Source organism: Salmo salar, chromosome ssa29, assembly GCF_905237065.1.
Source record: "Salmo salar chromosome ssa29, Ssal_v3.1, whole genome shotgun sequence".
In the NCBI taxonomy this organism is placed as follows: Eukaryota; Metazoa; Chordata; class Actinopteri; order Salmoniformes; family Salmonidae; genus Salmo; species Salmo salar.
Genome location: NC_059470.1, coordinates 12,173,085 through 12,192,072, shown reverse-complemented (window position 1 = coordinate 12,192,072; position 18,988 = coordinate 12,173,085). Strand labels below are relative to the sequence as shown.

The 18,988-nt window shown below is 41.6% G+C and overlaps 3 protein-coding genes across 6 annotated transcripts; 1 reads left to right on the top strand and 2 right to left on the bottom strand.

Annotated features, from left to right (window-relative positions):
- The first annotated feature begins 1,890 nt into the window (after positions 1–1,890).
- On the top strand, positions 1,891–7,052 carry LOC106590149 (charged multivesicular body protein 5). The gene is made up of 8 exons (XM_014180800.2): positions 1,891–2,160; positions 4,227–4,331; positions 5,225–5,271; positions 5,446–5,539; positions 5,634–5,705; positions 5,864–5,972; positions 6,211–6,326; positions 6,522–7,052. Exons 1-8 carry the CDS (start codon positions 2,092–2,094, stop codon positions 6,570–6,572), a joined length of 663 nt encoding a protein of 220 aa, XP_014036275.1. The 5' UTR covers positions 1,891–2,091; the 3' UTR covers positions 6,573–7,052.
- A 1,072-nt stretch (positions 7,053–8,124) lies between these two features.
- On the bottom strand, positions 8,125–12,038 carry fastkd3 (FAST kinase domains 3). Of its 4 annotated transcripts, none has more exons than XM_014180792.2 (7): positions 11,765–12,038; positions 9,412–10,904; positions 9,198–9,283; positions 8,900–9,074; positions 8,703–8,772; positions 8,485–8,599; positions 8,125–8,284 (listed from the first exon to the last, which is right to left on the bottom strand). In XM_014180792.2, the coding sequence occupies exons 2-7, from the start codon at positions 10,868–10,870 to the stop codon at positions 8,186–8,188; spliced, it is 2,004 nt and encodes a 667-aa protein (XP_014036267.1). In that variant the 5' UTR covers positions 10,871–10,904; positions 11,765–12,038; the 3' UTR covers positions 8,125–8,185. The 4 variants fall into 4 exon arrangements, with proteins under 4 accessions (XP_014036267.1, XP_014036269.1, XP_014036268.1 ...); XM_014180794.2 differs by having other exon boundaries at positions 11,815–12,038; XM_014180793.1 differs by having other exon boundaries at positions 11,718–11,787.
- Positions 12,039–12,441: 403 nt separating this feature from the next.
- Positions 12,442–17,130, bottom strand: LOC106590146 (myosin regulatory light polypeptide 9). The gene is made up of 4 exons (XM_014180789.2): positions 17,036–17,130; positions 15,548–15,751; positions 14,202–14,363; positions 12,442–13,603 (listed from the first exon to the last, which is right to left on the bottom strand). Exons 2-4 carry the CDS (start codon positions 15,729–15,731, stop codon positions 13,431–13,433), a joined length of 519 nt encoding a protein of 172 aa, XP_014036264.1. The 5' UTR covers positions 15,732–15,751; positions 17,036–17,130; the 3' UTR covers positions 12,442–13,430.
- Positions 17,131–18,988: the final 1,858 nt, after the last annotated feature.

Sequence of the window (18,988 nt, the reverse complement as noted above, 5' to 3'; positions counted from 1 at the left end):
GAGATATGCTTGCCGATGATAGGGGCAGCAACCTTAAAGAAGAAAGGGTCTAAACCATCTGACCCAGATGTTTTTGGGGGTCAAGTTTAAGGAGGTCCTTTAGCACCTCAGACTCAATGACTGCCTCCAGGGAGAAACTTTGTAGCGGGGCAGGGGAAAAAGAGGGAGATTAGGAAATGTTGGACAGACAAGGAGGCATGGCTGAGTCAAATAGAAATCCTGAAGTGGTGATTTAAGAGCTCAGCCATGTGCCCCTTGTCATTAACAACCACATAATCAACATTAAGGGACATGGGCAGCTGTGAGGAGGAGGGTTTATTCTTCAGGTATTTAACCGTTTTCCAGAACTTGTTGGGGTTAGACCCACAGAGAGAGAACTGCTCCTTAAAGTAACTAACTTTGTCCTTCCAGATAGCCTGAGTACACTTATTTCTCATTTACCTGAACAAGAGCCAGTCAGCCTTTCGCCAAATGGAATTCTTGAGGTGGAGTAACTTTGCCAGATCACGGTCGAACCAGGGGCAGAACCTGTTTTTAACTCAAATTTTATGGGGCAAATATTTTTAAAAAGAAGGTCCAAACGTATTTGACAGAGGGGATCAAGCTGATTCTATACCATTTTACAGAGGCCAGGTCATGAAGGAAGGCTTGCTCATTAAAGTTTTTTAGCAAGCGCCTATGACAAATCAGGACAGGTTGTTTCACAGAGCAGCCATTACGAACACAGGCTGTAAAACAGTGATCACTAAGGTCATTGCAGAAAACACCAGAGTGATACCTATCAGGATTATTTGTGAGGATAACATCAAGGAGAGTAGACTTTTCTGGGTGTTTGGAGTCAAACCTTGTGGGATTGGTAATAATCTGAGAAAGATTTAGGGAGTTCCATTGCTTTAGGACTTGGTCAGGTAATATAAGTATGTCCCAGTTTATGTCACCTAACAGGACAAAATCAGACTTAGTGTAAGGGGCCAGGAGAGAGCTTGGGGCATTTAGGGTACAGGCCGGTGCTGATGGTTGATGATAACACCCAGCAACAGTCAACAAAGTGCTATTTGAAGGTTTAATGCTTAAAACCAGCAAATTAAGTTGTTTGGGAACAGACTTGGTGGAGACAACTGAGCTCTGATGTTCCTTGGTAAAGATTGCAACTCCACCACCTTTGGAAGATCTGTCTGTCCAAAAAGGGTTATAACCAGAAAGGTTAACATCAGTGTTCAAAACACTCTTCCTTATCCATGTCTCAGTAATGACCAACACATCTGGATTGGAGCTGTGAACCCACACTTTCAATTGATCAATTTTAGGTAATAAGCTTCTTGTGTTAAGGTGCAGAAAACCCAGGCTTTTACGAGAGCAGATATCAGTGAAGCAGATATCAGAGCAAAAGTCAGAGTTGGGGCTAGCAACAGTAGATGGGCCAGGGTGTACATGCACATAACCAGATACCTTCAGCAGTAATACAATCAGGGCATGGCAGAGGACAGGGAGAGCTCTGCAGTGTTGATTTATGACATTTGAATGTGCATTAGATGGCAACAAGATCCTATTGTACAGCAATTTCATCAGGTAACGTGATGTAGCCTATACTGAATAACAACTACTGTATTGATATCTTTTCTCAATTAAAAACAACTTTTTGTTTGTTAATTTCAACATGTTTTATTGTCATTCATCTATTTATCCTTACATTTTAATCTGTTAATTTCCTAACATATATATTTAGCAGGCCTAGTCTAGTTTATGCTGCACATGTACTACTCAATCAACCATCCAGCAGATGGTGATATGGCAAAAATAAATACAAAGATTGCACATTTCTTGATTGACCTCTTGCCTCTCAGTAAACCACCAAAATAATCTATATTTCTATATGTTCTTCTTTAAGTGTTTATGTTATAAACGACATGACTTGACAATGTAAGTAAATAAAATTATATTTAGCACCACATTCCTGCTTTAGGGCGGTGGAAGATTTTTGTAGAAGTAAATCATGTGACGTCAGCTCAGTGTTGCTTCCGGGTTTGCCTTATTTTTTTGACGGGCAGATAGATTCTTTGTTGTTTTGAGTTATTGGTTATTTATTTCAAAATGAACCGTATTTTTGGTCGAGGAAAACCGAAGGGACCACCACCAAATCTAACTGACTGCATAGGAAATGTAAGTATATGGAAATAACTTAATCAGAGCAGTGTCTTTGACAAACAAACAAAAGAACTTTGCATGCTGGCTAGCTGGCTAGCTAGCTGGATGACATCTGATTGTTCTAGAAATAATGGGAGAGTTGTCCTGCATGACAGCCCATTTGATACCTATAGTTTATAGGATACTTTTTAGCTACGTAATTTTCAGCGTGGTGTTGTAAGTTAGTTTGATTAGCCTTGTAGTATTGTCGTAGTTACTAAGCTAACTTGCCTAATTTATCTAGATGGTCAGTTGACAAAAGTACAGTAAGGTGATGTTGGTTTTCCACTGTAGGCTAAAACAATGATTCCCAACCAGGGGTACTTAAGACTCATGAGACCAAAGACTTATTGGTCAAATGCACATGGGGGGGGGTACTTCAGGGGTACTCCGGGCAGAGCCAAATTCAGTTGGTGGTAGAGTCACCGAAAGAAGGTTGGGAATCACTGGCTAAAAGGTGTTGTTCCTCCAACCAACCAGTTTTACAGGTTTGACCAAAGGTATTTAGCTAGTGCCATTGAAGGTAAAAATAGAAGGTATGATTATTATAATAACTTATCAGAAAGTTATTAAAATACATGTATATCACAAAATGTTATTACAATGACTTCAGACTCAAACAAAAGAGTTGAGGTACAGCGCATTCGGAATGTATTCAGACCCTTTGACTTTTAACATTTTGTTATGTTACAGCCTTATTCTAAAATGAATTAAATTGTCCCCCCTGCTTCTGAATAACATCCCCACAGCATAATACTGCCACCACTAATTTACCACAGGTGGACTCCAATCAAGTTGTATAAACATCTCAAGGATGATCAATGAAAACAGGATGCACCTGAGCGCAATTTTGAGTCTCATAGCAAAGGGTCTGAATATTTATGTAAATAAGATATTTCTGTTTTTATTTTGAATACATTTGCAAAAGTAAAAAAATGTGTACATATATGTTTTTACTTTGTCATTATGGGGTATTGTGTGTGTAGGTTGCTGTGGATTTTTTGTCTTAATTTAATCCATTTTAGAATAAGGCTGTAATGTAACAAAATGTGGAAAAAGTCAAGGGGTCTGTATAGTTTCCGAAGGCACTGTAAGTGCTTTTGGCAACAGGGGTATATTAACATACAATTGAAAGCAACGTTATTGTATTGCGTTGCACTAAAATAGTCAGTGGGAAGCCAGAAATAAATACAATTCCATTTCAACTTACTGTGCGTTCATTGTGATTGGGGAAAATTGACAAAATATCTAAGGGATAGATAGTATTATTAAACAGACTTTCTAAACGTGGGTCTCTGCTTAACTCATGTCAAAATAAAAGTCCTGCACAAGCCATATCTGGACAACAAATAACTTTTGGGGGACTTTTTTTATTTTGACATGAGGTAGGCAGAGAGGAAGTGGGTCTACAACAGGTTAGTGCAGCATTTCCCAAACTCTGTTCTCAGGACCACAAGGGGTGCACGTTTTGTTTTTTGCACTAACACTAAACAACTGATTCAAATTATCAAAGCGTGATGATTAGTTTGATTATTTGAATCAGCTGTGTAGTGCTAAGGCAAAAACCAAAACGTGCACCCCTTGGGGTCCCATGGACAGAGTTTGGGAAACCCTGGGTTATTGTTATCTGGGTTCCTTGGGACGTCCCTACCCTAACCCCTTAATCCTTATCTAACCCAACAAAACCCATTTTAAAAATGTCCACTTCAATGGGGTGACGTCAGAGTTGGGACATCCCAAGGATCCTTTTTAAACTTTTTCCTACACAGATCCACGTTTGGAACGTCTGTTTAATAATAAGATCCTTTAGATATTTTGTCTCAAATTCCCTCCGTCGTAATGACCAACCGTCCTGCCCACCGGCACAGTAAAGGAAATGTTATTGTATTTAACTTCTGGCTTCGCACGGAGTGTTTTCGTGCAACCCAATACAATTGAAAGCAACGCTATTGTATGCAAATACACCCGTGTTGCTAAAAGCACCTAATGTGTTATGAAAAGAGTCTGCCTGGCTAATTCTTTACTCTTTCTCTCTTCTTAAGGTTGACTCACGAGCGGAGTCTATTGACAAGAAGATTGCCAGACTAGATGTTGAACTGGTCAAGTACAAGGATCAGATGAAGAAGATGAGAGACGGTCCTTCAAAGGTAAGAGTGAAGGCCTACACTGAGTGAAGCAGACTGGGATAGTAGATATGTTTACCAGTCAGTCGTTTATTGTACCAACCTGGTCTCAGAGCATTTCGTATTATTATGTACGTAAATCCGAGAAACGCTATTTAGTATGATGTTACATTTCGTATGGTATGTATTCATTTGTGGCTTTTCATCACCCATTTCCTACGATATGTTAATTACAATTCATATTATATGTTACGAATTTGAAAATGTACAATATTTTAGGAATTTGCAAAACGTATAATGTAACCATACCAAACGTAACATATCACACTAATTTGAGTGTTTACAATTTGTATCGTGTTAAATATTATCCACCATCGGTAGCCACCGTCAGTTATACCCACATACATTTCTAACTAGTGTCAGTTTCCTTACATTTTCCATCATTCCATTACATCGTTAGTTGACCTTTCTTTCCTCTGTCACATTCGTGTCGTTGTTCATGAGGATCGCTAGCACTAGTGGATCATATTAAGCAAACAATAATTTGGGACATGTAGCCTATTTTAATCAAAATGGAACGCAGACCTTATGTAGCAGGTTAAACATGGAGCCTGGCGCACGGTTTACGACGTCTGGACAGTTGTCATCACAGTTCCATTATTAGGGGACTACTGGTCCCTATTTTACACTTTTCTCACCTGCATAGTGCGTAGGAAAGGCATGCATTTCCTAAGTCTGAATCGGACCCTTGAATAAAACACAACAGTTTGTCACTGGGGGGGGGGGTGTGTCTGCATCCTCTCTCTACAGTTCCACTTGTTGTTAGGAAGATTCTAAATGTATGTCTGTCCATCCACGTGGACAGTATACATGCCTGATGTTGTGTAAATTGTATTTCCTGATTATGTTTTCATCAGAACATGGTCAAGCAGAAGGCAATGAGAGTGCTGAAGCAGAAGAGAATGTGAGTCATTTATGAAAGCAGTCTGCCAATGCATGAAACACCTCCAATCAGTCAGGACCAACATCACAGTAGCACAATGATGAACCACATAATGAGCTGTAAACCATAGTCATATGAGTACATCATAACGTCTTAATTAATAGAGGTTATCATTTGAATTGTGATGTTTTTCAGGTATGAGGGCCAGAGAGATAACCTCACACAGCAGTCCTTCAACATGGAACAGGCCAACTACACAATACAAACTCTCAAAGACACAAAAACAACAGTAAGGTGCATCAGTAATGTAATGACTGTAGCACTTACAATTTACTGTCGTTGCCATAGTCCTCTGGGTAAACATGTCTGATATTGCATTATAGGTGGATGCCATGAAAATTGGAGCCAAAGAGATGAAGGCGGCATACAAGAATGTGAAGATCGATCAGATTGAGGTAAACCGTTTGTCTTCTGTTTGGCTACTCAATATATTCAAGTTATCTGGTTTGTGTTCACCCAGGTTAAGTGAATGTGGAGTTTCAGTGAGGATGGCCCATTGGGTAATGAGAATGACAGACGTTTGGGTTAAGAGCTCTTTGTGTCCCTGATGCAGGATCTCCAGGACCAGCTGGAGGACATGATGGAGGACGCCAACGAGGTGCAGGAGGCGATGAGCAGAAGCTACGGGACGCCAGAGATCGATGACGATGACCTGGAAGCAGGTCAGTACTGTGAGAGTATGACACAGCCACAAGACAATATTGTGTTACAACAGTTGGTTTTGCTCCAGTAGACTAGGTCTATATTAAAACACTGCCGTATATCAATAGATGGCATCATTTCCCACCACACTACAGAGAAGTTTTGTTCACTTCAGCCCAGTGATACAACAGCAGTCAATAAAGTCCTTACATCAATAGGATGCATGTAATAACTGCATCAATGGCTATGTGTTCCCAGAGCTGGATGCCCTGGGAGATGAGCTGCTGCTAGATGACGACAGCTCCTACCTGGATGAGGCCAGCACTGCCCCCTCCATCCCAGAGGGAATACCCAGCGACAGGGCAACAAACCGGGTACACATCTCTCTCTGACCACTGTATTCACGTTTACCATGTTTGGTAGTGGATCACTGGCAAACATAACTGCCACCAGTACAGCTGCCTCGTTCAAAGGGTTGTTTGTTTTTTAGGAAATTGCATTGAAGACACATTTTATGCACTCATTTAGATGTTTCCTAATAAAATGTCATTTGTGCATATGTTTTTCAGGATGGAGTTCTGGTGGATGAATTTGGCCTACCACAGATCCCTGCCACATAATGGATAGACAGCAGGCAGGAATCAATGGCAACACTCCCAACTGTTTTTTTTTTTAATGTATCATAGCCTTTTTACAATGTATATCCCGACTGATGCATTATTACGTGATGGTAAACAAGACTCAACCCACCTTAGCTTCTTTTGAAGAGAATCATTGATAATCTAATCAATGGTGATGCATCAGCTATGCTATTAATTCTTGATCGTATGAACAAATGGTTTTTTTTCTCCAAGGTGTTTCTTGGTATTTGGTTGTTCTAACTTCTACTGCAGCACTGTGTTGCCAACTACCAATAAATATAAATAATATATTTCAAATGATGCCAATGGTGGATTAGTTACAAATCAGGCATATTTTGTTGTATTTTTTTAAACAAAGGAGGGAGACAGGACTAAATAAGTCATTTAATTATACAATAGAACACTAGTAGCGTGTAGAATTATAATCGCTCAAAAGCAATAAATACATTTCTGAAAGTATTCATGTAGTTGAACGATATGCTTTCTGTGTACAAATGTTGGACAATGTAGCATTTAGACGAGGGCTCTCCAACCCTGTTCCTGGAGAACTACTGTCCTCTAGGTTTTCACTGATTCTAATAATTACCGTAATTTCCGGACTATTAACCGCACCTGAATATAAGCCGCACCCACTGAATTAAAAAATATATATTATTTTGAACATAAATAAGCCGCAGGTGCCTACCGGTACATTGAAACAAATGAACTTTACACAGGCTTTAACGAAACACGGCTTGTAACAAAAATAAAACATTTGCAGTAAGCTTTAGTTGTCTTTTTGCACTGAGTCAATTCCTCACGCTGCTGTTTCCAACGTCTTATTCGACTCATTAAGACCAAGCTCCCGTGCAGCAGCTCTATTTCCTTTTACAACAGCCAGATCAATCGCCTTCAACTTGAAAGCTGCATCATATGCATTTCTCTGTGTCTTTGCCATGATGAGGGTGACAAAATGACCACCGTAATCAGAATGATGGGAAGTTTGAGAGCGCTCAATTTAATCTAAACAGTAAACAAAAAAGTTGTTTGACCTTAACCCGTTCGGCAATTTCATTGGTCTAATGAAAGCGTCATGCCGCCAAAAAACTGAGCACGTCACAATGTTTTTTTGAGAAAAAAAATTTGAAAGCGGGAAAAATCCATATATTAGCCACGTCATTGTTTAAGCCGCGAGGTTCAAAGCCTGGGGAAAAAGTTGCGGCTTATAGTCCGGAATTTACGGTAGCTTACATTTGACATTTTAGTCATTTAGCAGACGCTCTTATCCAGAGCGACTTACAGTAGTGAATGCATACATTTCATTTAATTTCATGTATTTTTTTGTTGTTGTTGTACTGGCCCCCCGTGGGAATCGAACCCACAACCCTGGTGTTGCACACACCATGCTCTACCAACTGAGCCACAGGGAAGCCTTGTTAATAAGCTGAATCAGGTACAACTGGGGTTGAAGCGAAAACCTACAGGAAGGTAGCTCTCCAGGATCAGGTTTGGAGAGCCCTGATGCAGACCCTTACAAAATTACAAAAACACATTGCCCAAACTGTATAGTTTTATGACAACCACAGCAACAAAGGCCTTGTTTGAGCCAGTCATCACCAACTGAGCCTATAGCTGAGGGGGAAGATCTTCTTGTGAAGGTATTCAACAACCTCAGTCTTGTTCCAAAGCTTTTCAAATTCATAGTAAGGAATCTGAAAAAACAAAAAGACTATTAGTAACAAATGGAGCCCAGAGCAAAAACAGAAGATCCAACTGAATACAGATATGCTCTTGACAGAACACTAGCAGAGGGGCTGAAATCAGAATTTACAGCAGACAGAACTCAGAATTTACAGCAGATGGAACACTTGGGAAAACAGAACACTCAAAGGTTGCAGAGTGAATTTCTGACCTGAACAACTTCGTATCCCAGAAGCCTCAGGTGCCGCTGCTTGATGGCCTCTTTCCCTAGCAGCTGTCTTGTGTTCACAGTGAACCTCTTGTGGCCGTCAATGCAAACTGCTATCCTGCAAGTACACAAACAGCGAATGGGTCTGAATAAAATTGCTATAGTACAGCAATTTTATCACCTATGTTTATGAATTTCATAGTTTAAATGTGTGTTTATACCTCTTGTAGATATCATCGATTTGACTGGCAGGCAATACATATCCTTCCTCATCAAGCTTTATTTCCACATCTGAAATGACAAGAAGCAGAGGCCGGATATGTCTTTACACCTTTCATTTTCAGCATATGCATGTCTGAAGCTTTGAACTAAAGGTTAGCTGTGTTGTATCTTACAATGTGCTGTGTCAGTACGTTACCTAGCGTGTAGCAGTATGGAGTGAGGACTCTGGAAGCGAAGTAGGTGCGGGCCCCTAGTAGATCCACCAGGCCAGTTTTCACATAGTTGTAGAGGTGTCCGTCAACCGGCGTCTCCAGAGACCGACCAGGAGTTAGGAAAGACTTGACACGGTACTTAGGAAGGAGCCTTGGACCCTGGGGTTAAAACAGGGTGTTAAGGGTGAGTCAGAGGATAGTGTGCTAGGATGTCAACACTGCAGTTGAAGTAGGAACGCTATCATAGAATGAACATTGATTTGTACTAACTTGTTAGCCTACCTCATAGAAAGGGCATTCAAGCTTCACAGTCATGTAGAGTTGGGTCAGTTGTGCCAGAACAATCCGGTCAACCCCTGAGCCTTGCTCTGGGGGACAAATTCATTTAAAATGTATTAATCAAAGGCCGTGCAATTGATTAACCAAATAAACTGTGCCGATATAAGTATGGAGAGTAGTAAAATAAGCCTGGGCTAATTTATTAAGGCTGCATTACCTTGTAGTTGCTGGAGGAAGTAGCGGTTGAAGACCTTGGACACAAAGTTGACAGGGAACCGCTCTACCAGGATGCAGGAGTGCAGCAGGTTGAGGAGTGTCCGGGGCTGGAAGTGAGAGAAGCGTGCGTGCAGGATGGCCTCCACCTTCCGGAACACCTCCCCAGCGTTGGGCGGCAGGTAGCCCAGCTTCCCGAAAGGCATGATCTGCCTGGCCACTTGGCTGGTGCTGTATTCGTCTGCCCGGTACACAAAGCTCTCTGCCACCGCATCAAACACCGGCAGCGACAGGATGTTCCGACGCCCAAAATACTGCATCACCTTGGTCACTGTCTCTGGGTGGGACGTGAACGTCATCTTGGGCACGTGTCTCTCCATGGCCTCCACCAAGAAGTGGTCGCTATGGCCGAAGTGCATGAGCGCCCCGAGCACTAGACCCAGCTCCTCGTCTCTGAAGTGGGGTATGTGCCTGACCGCCTGCTTACACAGGCTAATGACCAGGGGCATGGCCTGGGTCTGGTTCAGGACCACCAAAGCACTGAGCACGCTGCTGACAGCAGGGGGGTCCATACGTGAGGTGACTGACACAGTGTAGGTGTGCATCGCGTTTAGGAGGTCCTGGTAGCGGCCCTCCTCCCCTACTCCAGCCTGCAGCAGTCTGTATACTGCAGTGAGTTCTACCAGACTCCACTCACCAGGTTCCTGCCTCTGTACCTGCACCATCAGCTGCTCCAGCATCCCACAGCCCGGGCCTTCCAGGGCCTGCAGGGCCTGGCCCAGGGTGCACAGCTGGCCCACGCTCATCTGGCCCCTGTCCAGCCGCTCCTGGCTCTCCGACACCAGCCGAACCACCAGCGTGCTCCAGGGGTCCACATAGAGGCGTGTGCAGGCCAGCAGGGAAGAAACCAGCCCGGCCTCCGTCAGACGCCCAGAGTCCTGCTCCAGCTGGCAGCACAGGGCCCTGAGAGTGTCCTCTTCCAGCACTTTGGGGTCCTTCAGGGAGGTGCCATCCTGCTCTATGTCAGCCACGCGGTGCAGGGCTGCCGCTGCCATGGTGTCAGACATAATCTCCACCGTGCGGAGGAGTCTCAGCACCTGCCTGGAGGAAGAGCAGCTAACCAGGCGGTCATGGAAGGCCTTCTCCTCTGCATCAGTGGGCAGGTGCAGCTGACTCAGACGGAACCTGGGGACTGAGTCTTTGTGGAGGCTGACTGACCCAGCGGTGTAGAAAGGGTCCTTGGTAATGGTGGACAAACTCATCCTCCCACAGTTTGGCTGACTGAGTTTCCGACAGCCTTGCCTCTGGATACAGCGGTCCGCTGAGGTCCATAGACACGCCACACACATGGGCTCCCCTATCGGAACACTCAGGAGTCTGGTGTGACTCAGCTCGCCTGGAGGACAGAGGTGTGCCCCTGTCTGCCTGAGCAGTTGAAGCCTCTGGAACACCTTTAAAGCCATGGCTCTGTTCCAGGACTCAATAGGCAGTTCAAACCTGTATGAGCATAGGAGCAGATGGTTAGCTAAGCCTACAAAGTTCTGGTAACTAAGTTGACCTAATGGGCAGTTTCAGTTGACAATAATCACCGCAGTAAGATGGATGGCAAGATGGTTTCCATGAAATGTCCCATTCATTTTGATGTTAGCTTGCTAATTGTGGGGCGGTAGGTAGCCACCATTACCAAGGAAAGGTTGCAAGAACGAATCCCAGAGCTGACAAGGTAAAAATCTGTCGTTCTGCCCCTGAACAAGGCAGTTAACCCAGGCCGTCATTAAATATATGAATTTGTTATTAAATGACTTAAGGTTAATATATATATATATATATATATAAAGTAACCTTGGCTTGCTGGTGGTTATCAAACCAGCGACTGCACGCAGCATATGCTAACTACGCATACCACGACCTAGCCATACATTAAGAACATCCATTCAAATGTCAGCTTTTTCTGAACTAATGCAGCGCAACCCACGGGAGAGCACAACATGTCATTTTGCCCTTGTGTTAGCTAGCGGTCATGGCTTGAAGGGATACAGATTGTCAAATTAACGTCAAAAGTTTATACTGTTTTGCATTTCAGCAAACTATAACCCCAAATATTTTCATAACCTTAACAATTATCCTAACTGATACGTTAATTATCCTAACCTGCTACGAAAAGTCAAACCTGACAAAGGTTGTATCCGTTCTAGTGAACAATTTAGCTAGCTAGCTGCAAAGCGGAAGTTCGTGTTATATTATGGGCAATACAATAGTAAACGTGACAATGTCCTACAACGGAGGCATTGAAATGATGAATTTCCTTACTTTATTAAACTAAACAGTTCGCAAGAAGAGTACTAGGTACAGTTTACCTTTCGTGGAACAGGAAGCACTGACAAAACAAAAAGTAAAATCCACCCACCGGTAAAGCGTGGTTCGGTAACGAAGGTGCTCATTCGTGATTGGCCCCGTTGTAAATCTGTTTTACAAAGCCATTAGGACGCGCTGTAAACCATTTGTAAAATGTTACCAAACTAATACTGTACCGAGTGGGTTGGTGATATTTCAAATTATTCAGCAAATCCTGCATATCCTTGATTGACTAAAAGTATCGATGGGGATAAGTACACTGAAAAAGTTTAACTGAACTGTGCATTCAAAGTGGACCCCCCCCGATGATTTGACCTACATTATCTTCAGAGGCAAAAATCAGGTTGAGGTCATACTACTCGGATTCCTCTGAATTAACGTGGTTTATTGCAGTTTTGCATTTATATTACTATATATATATATATATTTCCCCACATTGATTTGAACAGTATCTAGGCATTTAAAACGTCCTTTCGCAGTAGCTGGTGCTCCGTCTGACATGCACGGCCACAGAAACGAGGTGGAATGAGTAATGTGAGACATGACATAACAGCCTGTTTCACAGTAAGACAGCAGAAGGGAACCATCAGCTTACTAGACAAATCCACATTCAGACAACGTAATGTTTATTTCAGTCAAATCATTTAAACAGGGTCAAGAATGGAGAATACAAGTTGAGTACTTTATTTTAAAAGTGTATATTTATTATAAAATGTAAAAATTCAGCTAGACCAAGCCATTAGAGTAACTTAGCGTCAAGTTGCATTTCCCACCATTTTGATGTCACAGACCAGTACCATGTTTTGGATTTTCACATTCACCAGCTAGCTACATTTCTTACAGATACTTAAAATCTGCCAATACTGAAATGGGAGCTTACAGGTGGGTCGTTCCACAAAAAGTGCCTTTCACGTCCCTTTGATAGTTTGAGTCAAATTTGTGAACCAATATTGCATTTTAAAAGTGCCCTTTAATATAGACCACATGGAGAATAATACAGAGTTTTTAATATGAAGACTCGCTAAAGTGCCAAGAGTCAGTATTTTGATATGCCCCGCCATGCACACCGACTTTCTTTAAACCCACTTATTAACACCAAAATGTCACCATCATTGTAAAGCACCATTTATTTTGTTGCTTTGACAGTCCTTTCAGAAGATTTTTATTTATTTCATGTGACTAGTGAATCATTTACACTTGCCCATCATTTAAGGTAAACCCTGTTACATGAACTGAGCTCTCATTTTAACCATTACTCTAATTATTTTTTTCTAACAAAACATTGAACAGGTGGGGTGTAACACATCAACCCTATGACACAGATTTAAACAATTTTCATTCAATTGCCACTCCAGTGCACACAAGCTTCCATTCCCAATGAAAAGGTGATTTAAGAGGAAATCAGCCCTGTTACTATAGTAATGCTTATTTATCATATGGAAAACTTTTGAAGACGAACAAGAGGCCTTGACAGAATTGTTCTTTTACCAAGTTAGACTTTTCAAAAGGCATTTGAATTGGTGGAATGACCCAGGTATGGTTGATAGCAGTGGTTTCACCTTGCTTAACATGGGTTTTATAGAGCCGAGACATGCAGCAAGATGGTCTAGCTGGGTGTAAAGGAGAAGAGGGGCCAGAGAGGAACCATATTGACTCATGGCTGTGGTCTTAATCGTCCTTATCCTTGGCTCCGTGTTTTAGGATGCGCGTGAACTCCACATAGTTGAAGTTGCTCTTTTTGTCAATGGGCGCCTCCCTGAAGAGCTCGTCCACTTCCTCATCTGTGAAGCGGTCACCCATGGTGGTCAGCAGCTCTCTGAGGTATTCCTCCTGGATGACACCTGAGGACAGAGGGTGACAGACAGGTATGCAAAAACACCCATGGTACTTTCCCCAGGCGGGTATGCACGAGTTACGTATTTGTCGAGTCACACCCAACCCATCAGCTGTTTCTGAAGTGATCTGAGCAAACAAAGCAACCTGAACACATTTGAGCAAAGTTCAGAAAGCATCTTTGTATTTACAATCCATTTAAGGAATATGTAGCCCACTCAAGGGTGGTATTTTGAAAGGAAGTTATGCTAACAATCCTGTCAAGGAAATAAATCAGTGTTCTGTGTATTTTTGTAAGCATGAATTTTCCATATGGACCCATTTCATTTTTTTTCTCAGCCTGAACCCCTAGGAGCTATGGTTTAACCCACAGGTCTAGTTGTTATTGGGACAGCCCACATTACTATCTCAGAAGATAGTCCAGTCTATCCAGCTGAGTCAGAGATTAGGGATATCTTGAAACGCAAACAACTCAGGAACTTTGTTCTCTACACAACACTGGCATCCATTATCAGAATCTAAAACAGCATGATCTATACAGCCACAGACCAATGTTACATCATTCCCATTAGGCTAATTCCCTAAACCTTTCCCTAAAGACCTTACCTGTACCCTCTTCGTCGAAGCAGGCAAAAGCATTTCTGATGACGTCCTCAGGGTCCGTGCCGTTGAGCTTCTCGCCGAACATGGTGAGGAACATGGTGAAGTTGATGGGCCCAGGAGCTTCAGTCATCATAGCCTCCAGGTACTCATCAGACGGGTTCTTCCCTGAGAAAGAATCACAGTGCCACATTAGAACAGACTGCAACTCCCTGTTAACAGTAACCTAGTTTTACAACACTGGCATAAATGGTTTCAAGCGTATAAAACAATGGGAACAGGATGTAGGGAATGTTAATGGGAAACCGCCTGCTCTTTACTAATGCATTACTGTTTCAATAGAATACCACTCTCCTAACACTAGCTGGAAGACACACCCAACCCCAATAAGAGGCAACTCAGTGCTCTGCCTCAATCTGTCAAACACTTGATCAAGATAACCATTGAAGGGGGAGCGTAAAGGCCTAATAAACACTCAAGAGATACCCGAGCACCATACTACAAATCAGGTTGGAGTTAACGAGGTAATTTCGGTCAGCTCTGGGTAACCGGTACCACGAATGTGGCTCACCTTTCAGCCAGGTGTATTTCTATGGCAATGAATCCTTCACAACTAACCTGCTCTGGGGCAGGCTAACTCAGTTAACTCCATTTATACTGAATCAAGTGACTGAGCCACAAGTTGAGGACCAATGACATCAGATACCCTCCCACCAAGACTGCGCCATCATCCTTCATTTAAGGAAGTCTAATGATTTGACATTTTATAAAATATTCAAAGACAGCCATCACATTAGAGTACTTGCTTTCCAAACTGTACATTTCACACGGCAGCATTTTGTGAAAAGGAAACTGACAGCCGCAACCAACCATAGACTGCAGTTCCCATTCAAGTCAAGACAGGCAGCCAGCGTACCTATGAATTTAACAGTCAAAGTGCCAGGGTTAGAGGTTTCAAAACACTTCTCTGGATCATATATTTATGGCCACAACGCAACAAGACTGCATATCTAAAATCCCACTTCATACCATAGCCTGCTGAATTTGAGAACTAACTTTAATTTAGAGCAACAGTTCGGCCTTCAACTAGCATGTGCAGTTACAAGCCTGCTAGAGTTAACGACAGGCGGACGAGCAATATCCAGTCGTAGTACGGATGAAGCCCAACCTGGAATGTGAAGCAGCCTCGCTTTATAAAAGCCTGAATTGATCTAGCTTGCATCATAGTATACCACTCGGGAAATCATTCAGTTACTCGGTTTGAAATTGAGTGAATTAAACAAGGCCCAAGAGAAAACAGACTGATTCCAGATCAGCAGAAGGGGGTTTCAGGGACAAGCTAAGATACCCACCCAGTGAGGCTAGCATGTCGTGCAGATCCTCCTTGTCAACAAACCCATCACGGTTCTGGTCAATCATGTTGAAGGCCTCTTTGAACTCCTGGATCTGAGACTGGTCAAACATAGCGAACACATTGCTAGTAGCACGCTGGGGGCGCTTCTTGGTGGTCTTTCCCTTTGCCCTTTTGCTCGACATTTTGGCTGATGTGCGTTTACCTGTAAGGGTCAAAAGAGCATATTCTGAAGTCAAAAGCCCCAGATTTGTAATATCCCAAAATCACTTTACATTTACCATTTCAAAGAAGACTTAGAAAGAGTTCAGATGTCAATGAAGCTCAGTTCCTGGGACAACATCTTATGATACTTAAGAGGCTATGAAAAACATTGAGAGCAGCAGTTACTGGCTCATGCAATTACCCAAAATAAGATTTGACCAGTTATGCCCAGCTTTCCTTGGATATGGGCTAATCTAATTCAGACTGGAAAACAATCCCTGGAGAGGTGTCCTCACTACACTATAAATGGAAATGTTATACTGCTGTTGAAGGCTGTTCTAGTTCCCTTAACACGGGATAGGAAAAACTACTGACGTGAGAGAAAAAAAATTCTGGCAAGTTCAACAACCTCATTCAGAGAGAGGGCCACTGCTTCAATAATATACCTCCTACCTAGCTAGTAAGAGATGGAGCCAGTGGTCCACACCATTGACTAACTATTATGGCAACAGCACAGGGCAGGATAAGACCGGTTTAGTGATCTAATTTGAGGTTGTGCAATACTAGGTGACTGAAGTCAGACTTAAATTCAATATGATACATGTTAGCTAACATGAACCATATAAAAGTAGCGGTACGATAAACTATCTACAAACACCAGTTAATTCCATACTTTGAGAAATAATTGAGTGAAAAGGCAACTTTTAGTTAGCGATACTACGTCATGAATGGACAATGGGGCCTATAAAAATAGATTAATCTAGCTGCCAGCTGTTGCTACTATCAACGCAAGCAGTATCGTAGAAATTAACATACAGCACAAATATCAATTTACCAAGATGTGGAATGGCTATGATAAAGTTACGAGAAAGCTGACGTTAGCGACATTGTTGAGGAGACGATAAAAACATTACGAATGCCAGGATGCTCGCTAGGTAGATACTGTACTTTGTTTTGGCACATCTCGTTAATACACAGGTATCTAGCGTACGGTCTCTTGATGCAACTTAAAACAATTAACTTGCTAGTTAGAACAGCATTTTCTTTCTCCCCCTTCAGGAAATACTGTAATCTTTGCAGTTAACAAGCCGACTGTTAGCTTATTTAGCTACCCTGCTGACTATGCTAGCTAAGGCTAAATCATCCAGCAAACAAATACTTCCATATGAAAACGATTGTAGCGTATACACTGCAGGCTGTACAGCCGACAGTTCAATAGTAGCATGGGATTAGCAAGTGAAATAACGTTTATACGTTCAAATAAGCAAATATTAGACCTAGCTACCTGATTCTGAAAAGCTGGATAGTCAGTTAGCCCGTGCTGCCCTCTCACAACCACCGCCCTAACTTCCTTAAATGTTTCCGCACAGGAAATACAGACCAAACTAACTTCGGAAAATGGGGAGTGCTTTAGAATTTCTAAATCATTTTTATTTGATTTCAATTATTTTTCTAAACAGTATAATAACATAGTTATACATTTAGATATTTAGTTCATGTACTTTGCTTTGACTATAAATAACTTGATGTAATGCTTGTAAATCAGTTCAGTTTTACATGGGTACACCCTCCATTGAAGTTAATGGGTTTCCTCAAAACACTCCTTTGCTACGTAAACATTCTTGAGATATGCCCAAATACGGAGAAAATAAATGCATCTTCCTGTGCCTTATCATGAGTAAGATAACAATGCTTTGGTGACACCATTTTTATTATACTAAAACTCTGATTTCCTCAATTTACAAAACATATAGCCTAGCAAATACAATGATTATATAACAAAAATATGTTTAATTGTCACATACACCAGATGGGGCCGTGGAATGTGTTGTTTTACAAGGTCAGCCATAGTAGTATGGCAGCACTGGAGCAAATTAGGGTTAAGTGCCTTGCTCAAGGGCACATTGACAGATTTATTCATCTTATAGCTCAGTAGCCTAACACATCAATATTTTGATAGTACCCTAAATGTTTTGGTAAATTGACATTTCCACATATGCTCCAAATATGAAGAATAATGACTGGATGGATAATTATAGATGCTTTGGGGAGAATTTATGACATCCCCATTTGGGTCAGAGTGAACAGTTGGTTCCCCATTGCCGCTTGGAGAAGGTTAATGCTGGAGATCCAAAGCAAGAAAGCCCTATGGAACCCATGATGACTCACTGGTTAAAATGGGCCACAGCAGTAACCTAATGTGGGTTCTCAGTGAACACACACTCCTCAAAGGGAACAAGAGAAGGGGTTTAACAATGTAGACAAGCCACAGGCACATTCAGCATGGAGGAAAAAGGCTTATGATACCAGCCATACAATGCAGCTGTGAGACCCTGGCATTTTTAACACTTGTTTATACAACATTGACTAACATTTTAGTTAAGCCCCACCACCTTGTCATAGGCCAAAGGAAGAGTAAACATAAATAATTATCCCTATTAGTGCTATTTTACAAATGATTAGTCTGCTTGTTCAAGATATGAGCTACTAGTATGGTTTACAACTATGGTCCAATAACCATCTGCTTAATGAAAAGGAGTGCATTCTACCTGCTCCCAAGAGAAGTTGAATTATTCTTAGTTTGTAGAACTGTAAAAAACTATTTTTACTATAGAGTCAGCAGATTGGAACCAGAGACATGTATTTATCTAAACATATACTAAACCCTGCACCTTAGAGGCTGCTGCCTATGTAGATAGACATAAAACACTGGTCACTTTAATAATGGAACAGTGATCACCTTATGGACAGTATATGTAGTATATATGAAGAATACATAAGGTCGAGTAGTATATGTACAGAAGTAGTTATATAGGATGAGCCATGACTAGAATACAGTATATAGACATACACACACAACCAGTCAAAAGTTTTACAACACCTACTCATTCAAGAGTTTTTAAATGTATTTGGCTAAGGTGTATGTAAACTTCTGACTTCAACTGTACATACATACATACATACAACAGTTGAAGTCAGAAGTTTACATACACCTTAGTCAAATACATTTAAACTCAGTTTTTAACAATTCCTGACATTTAATCCTAGTAAAAACTCCATGTTTTAGGTCAGTTAGGATCACCACTTTATTTTAAGAATGTGAAATGTCAGAATAATAGTAGAGAGAATTATTTATTTCAGCTTTTATTCTTTCATCACATTCCCAGTGGATCAGAAGTTTAAATACACTCAATTAGTATTTGGTAGCATTGCCTTTATACTTAAACTTGGGTCAAAC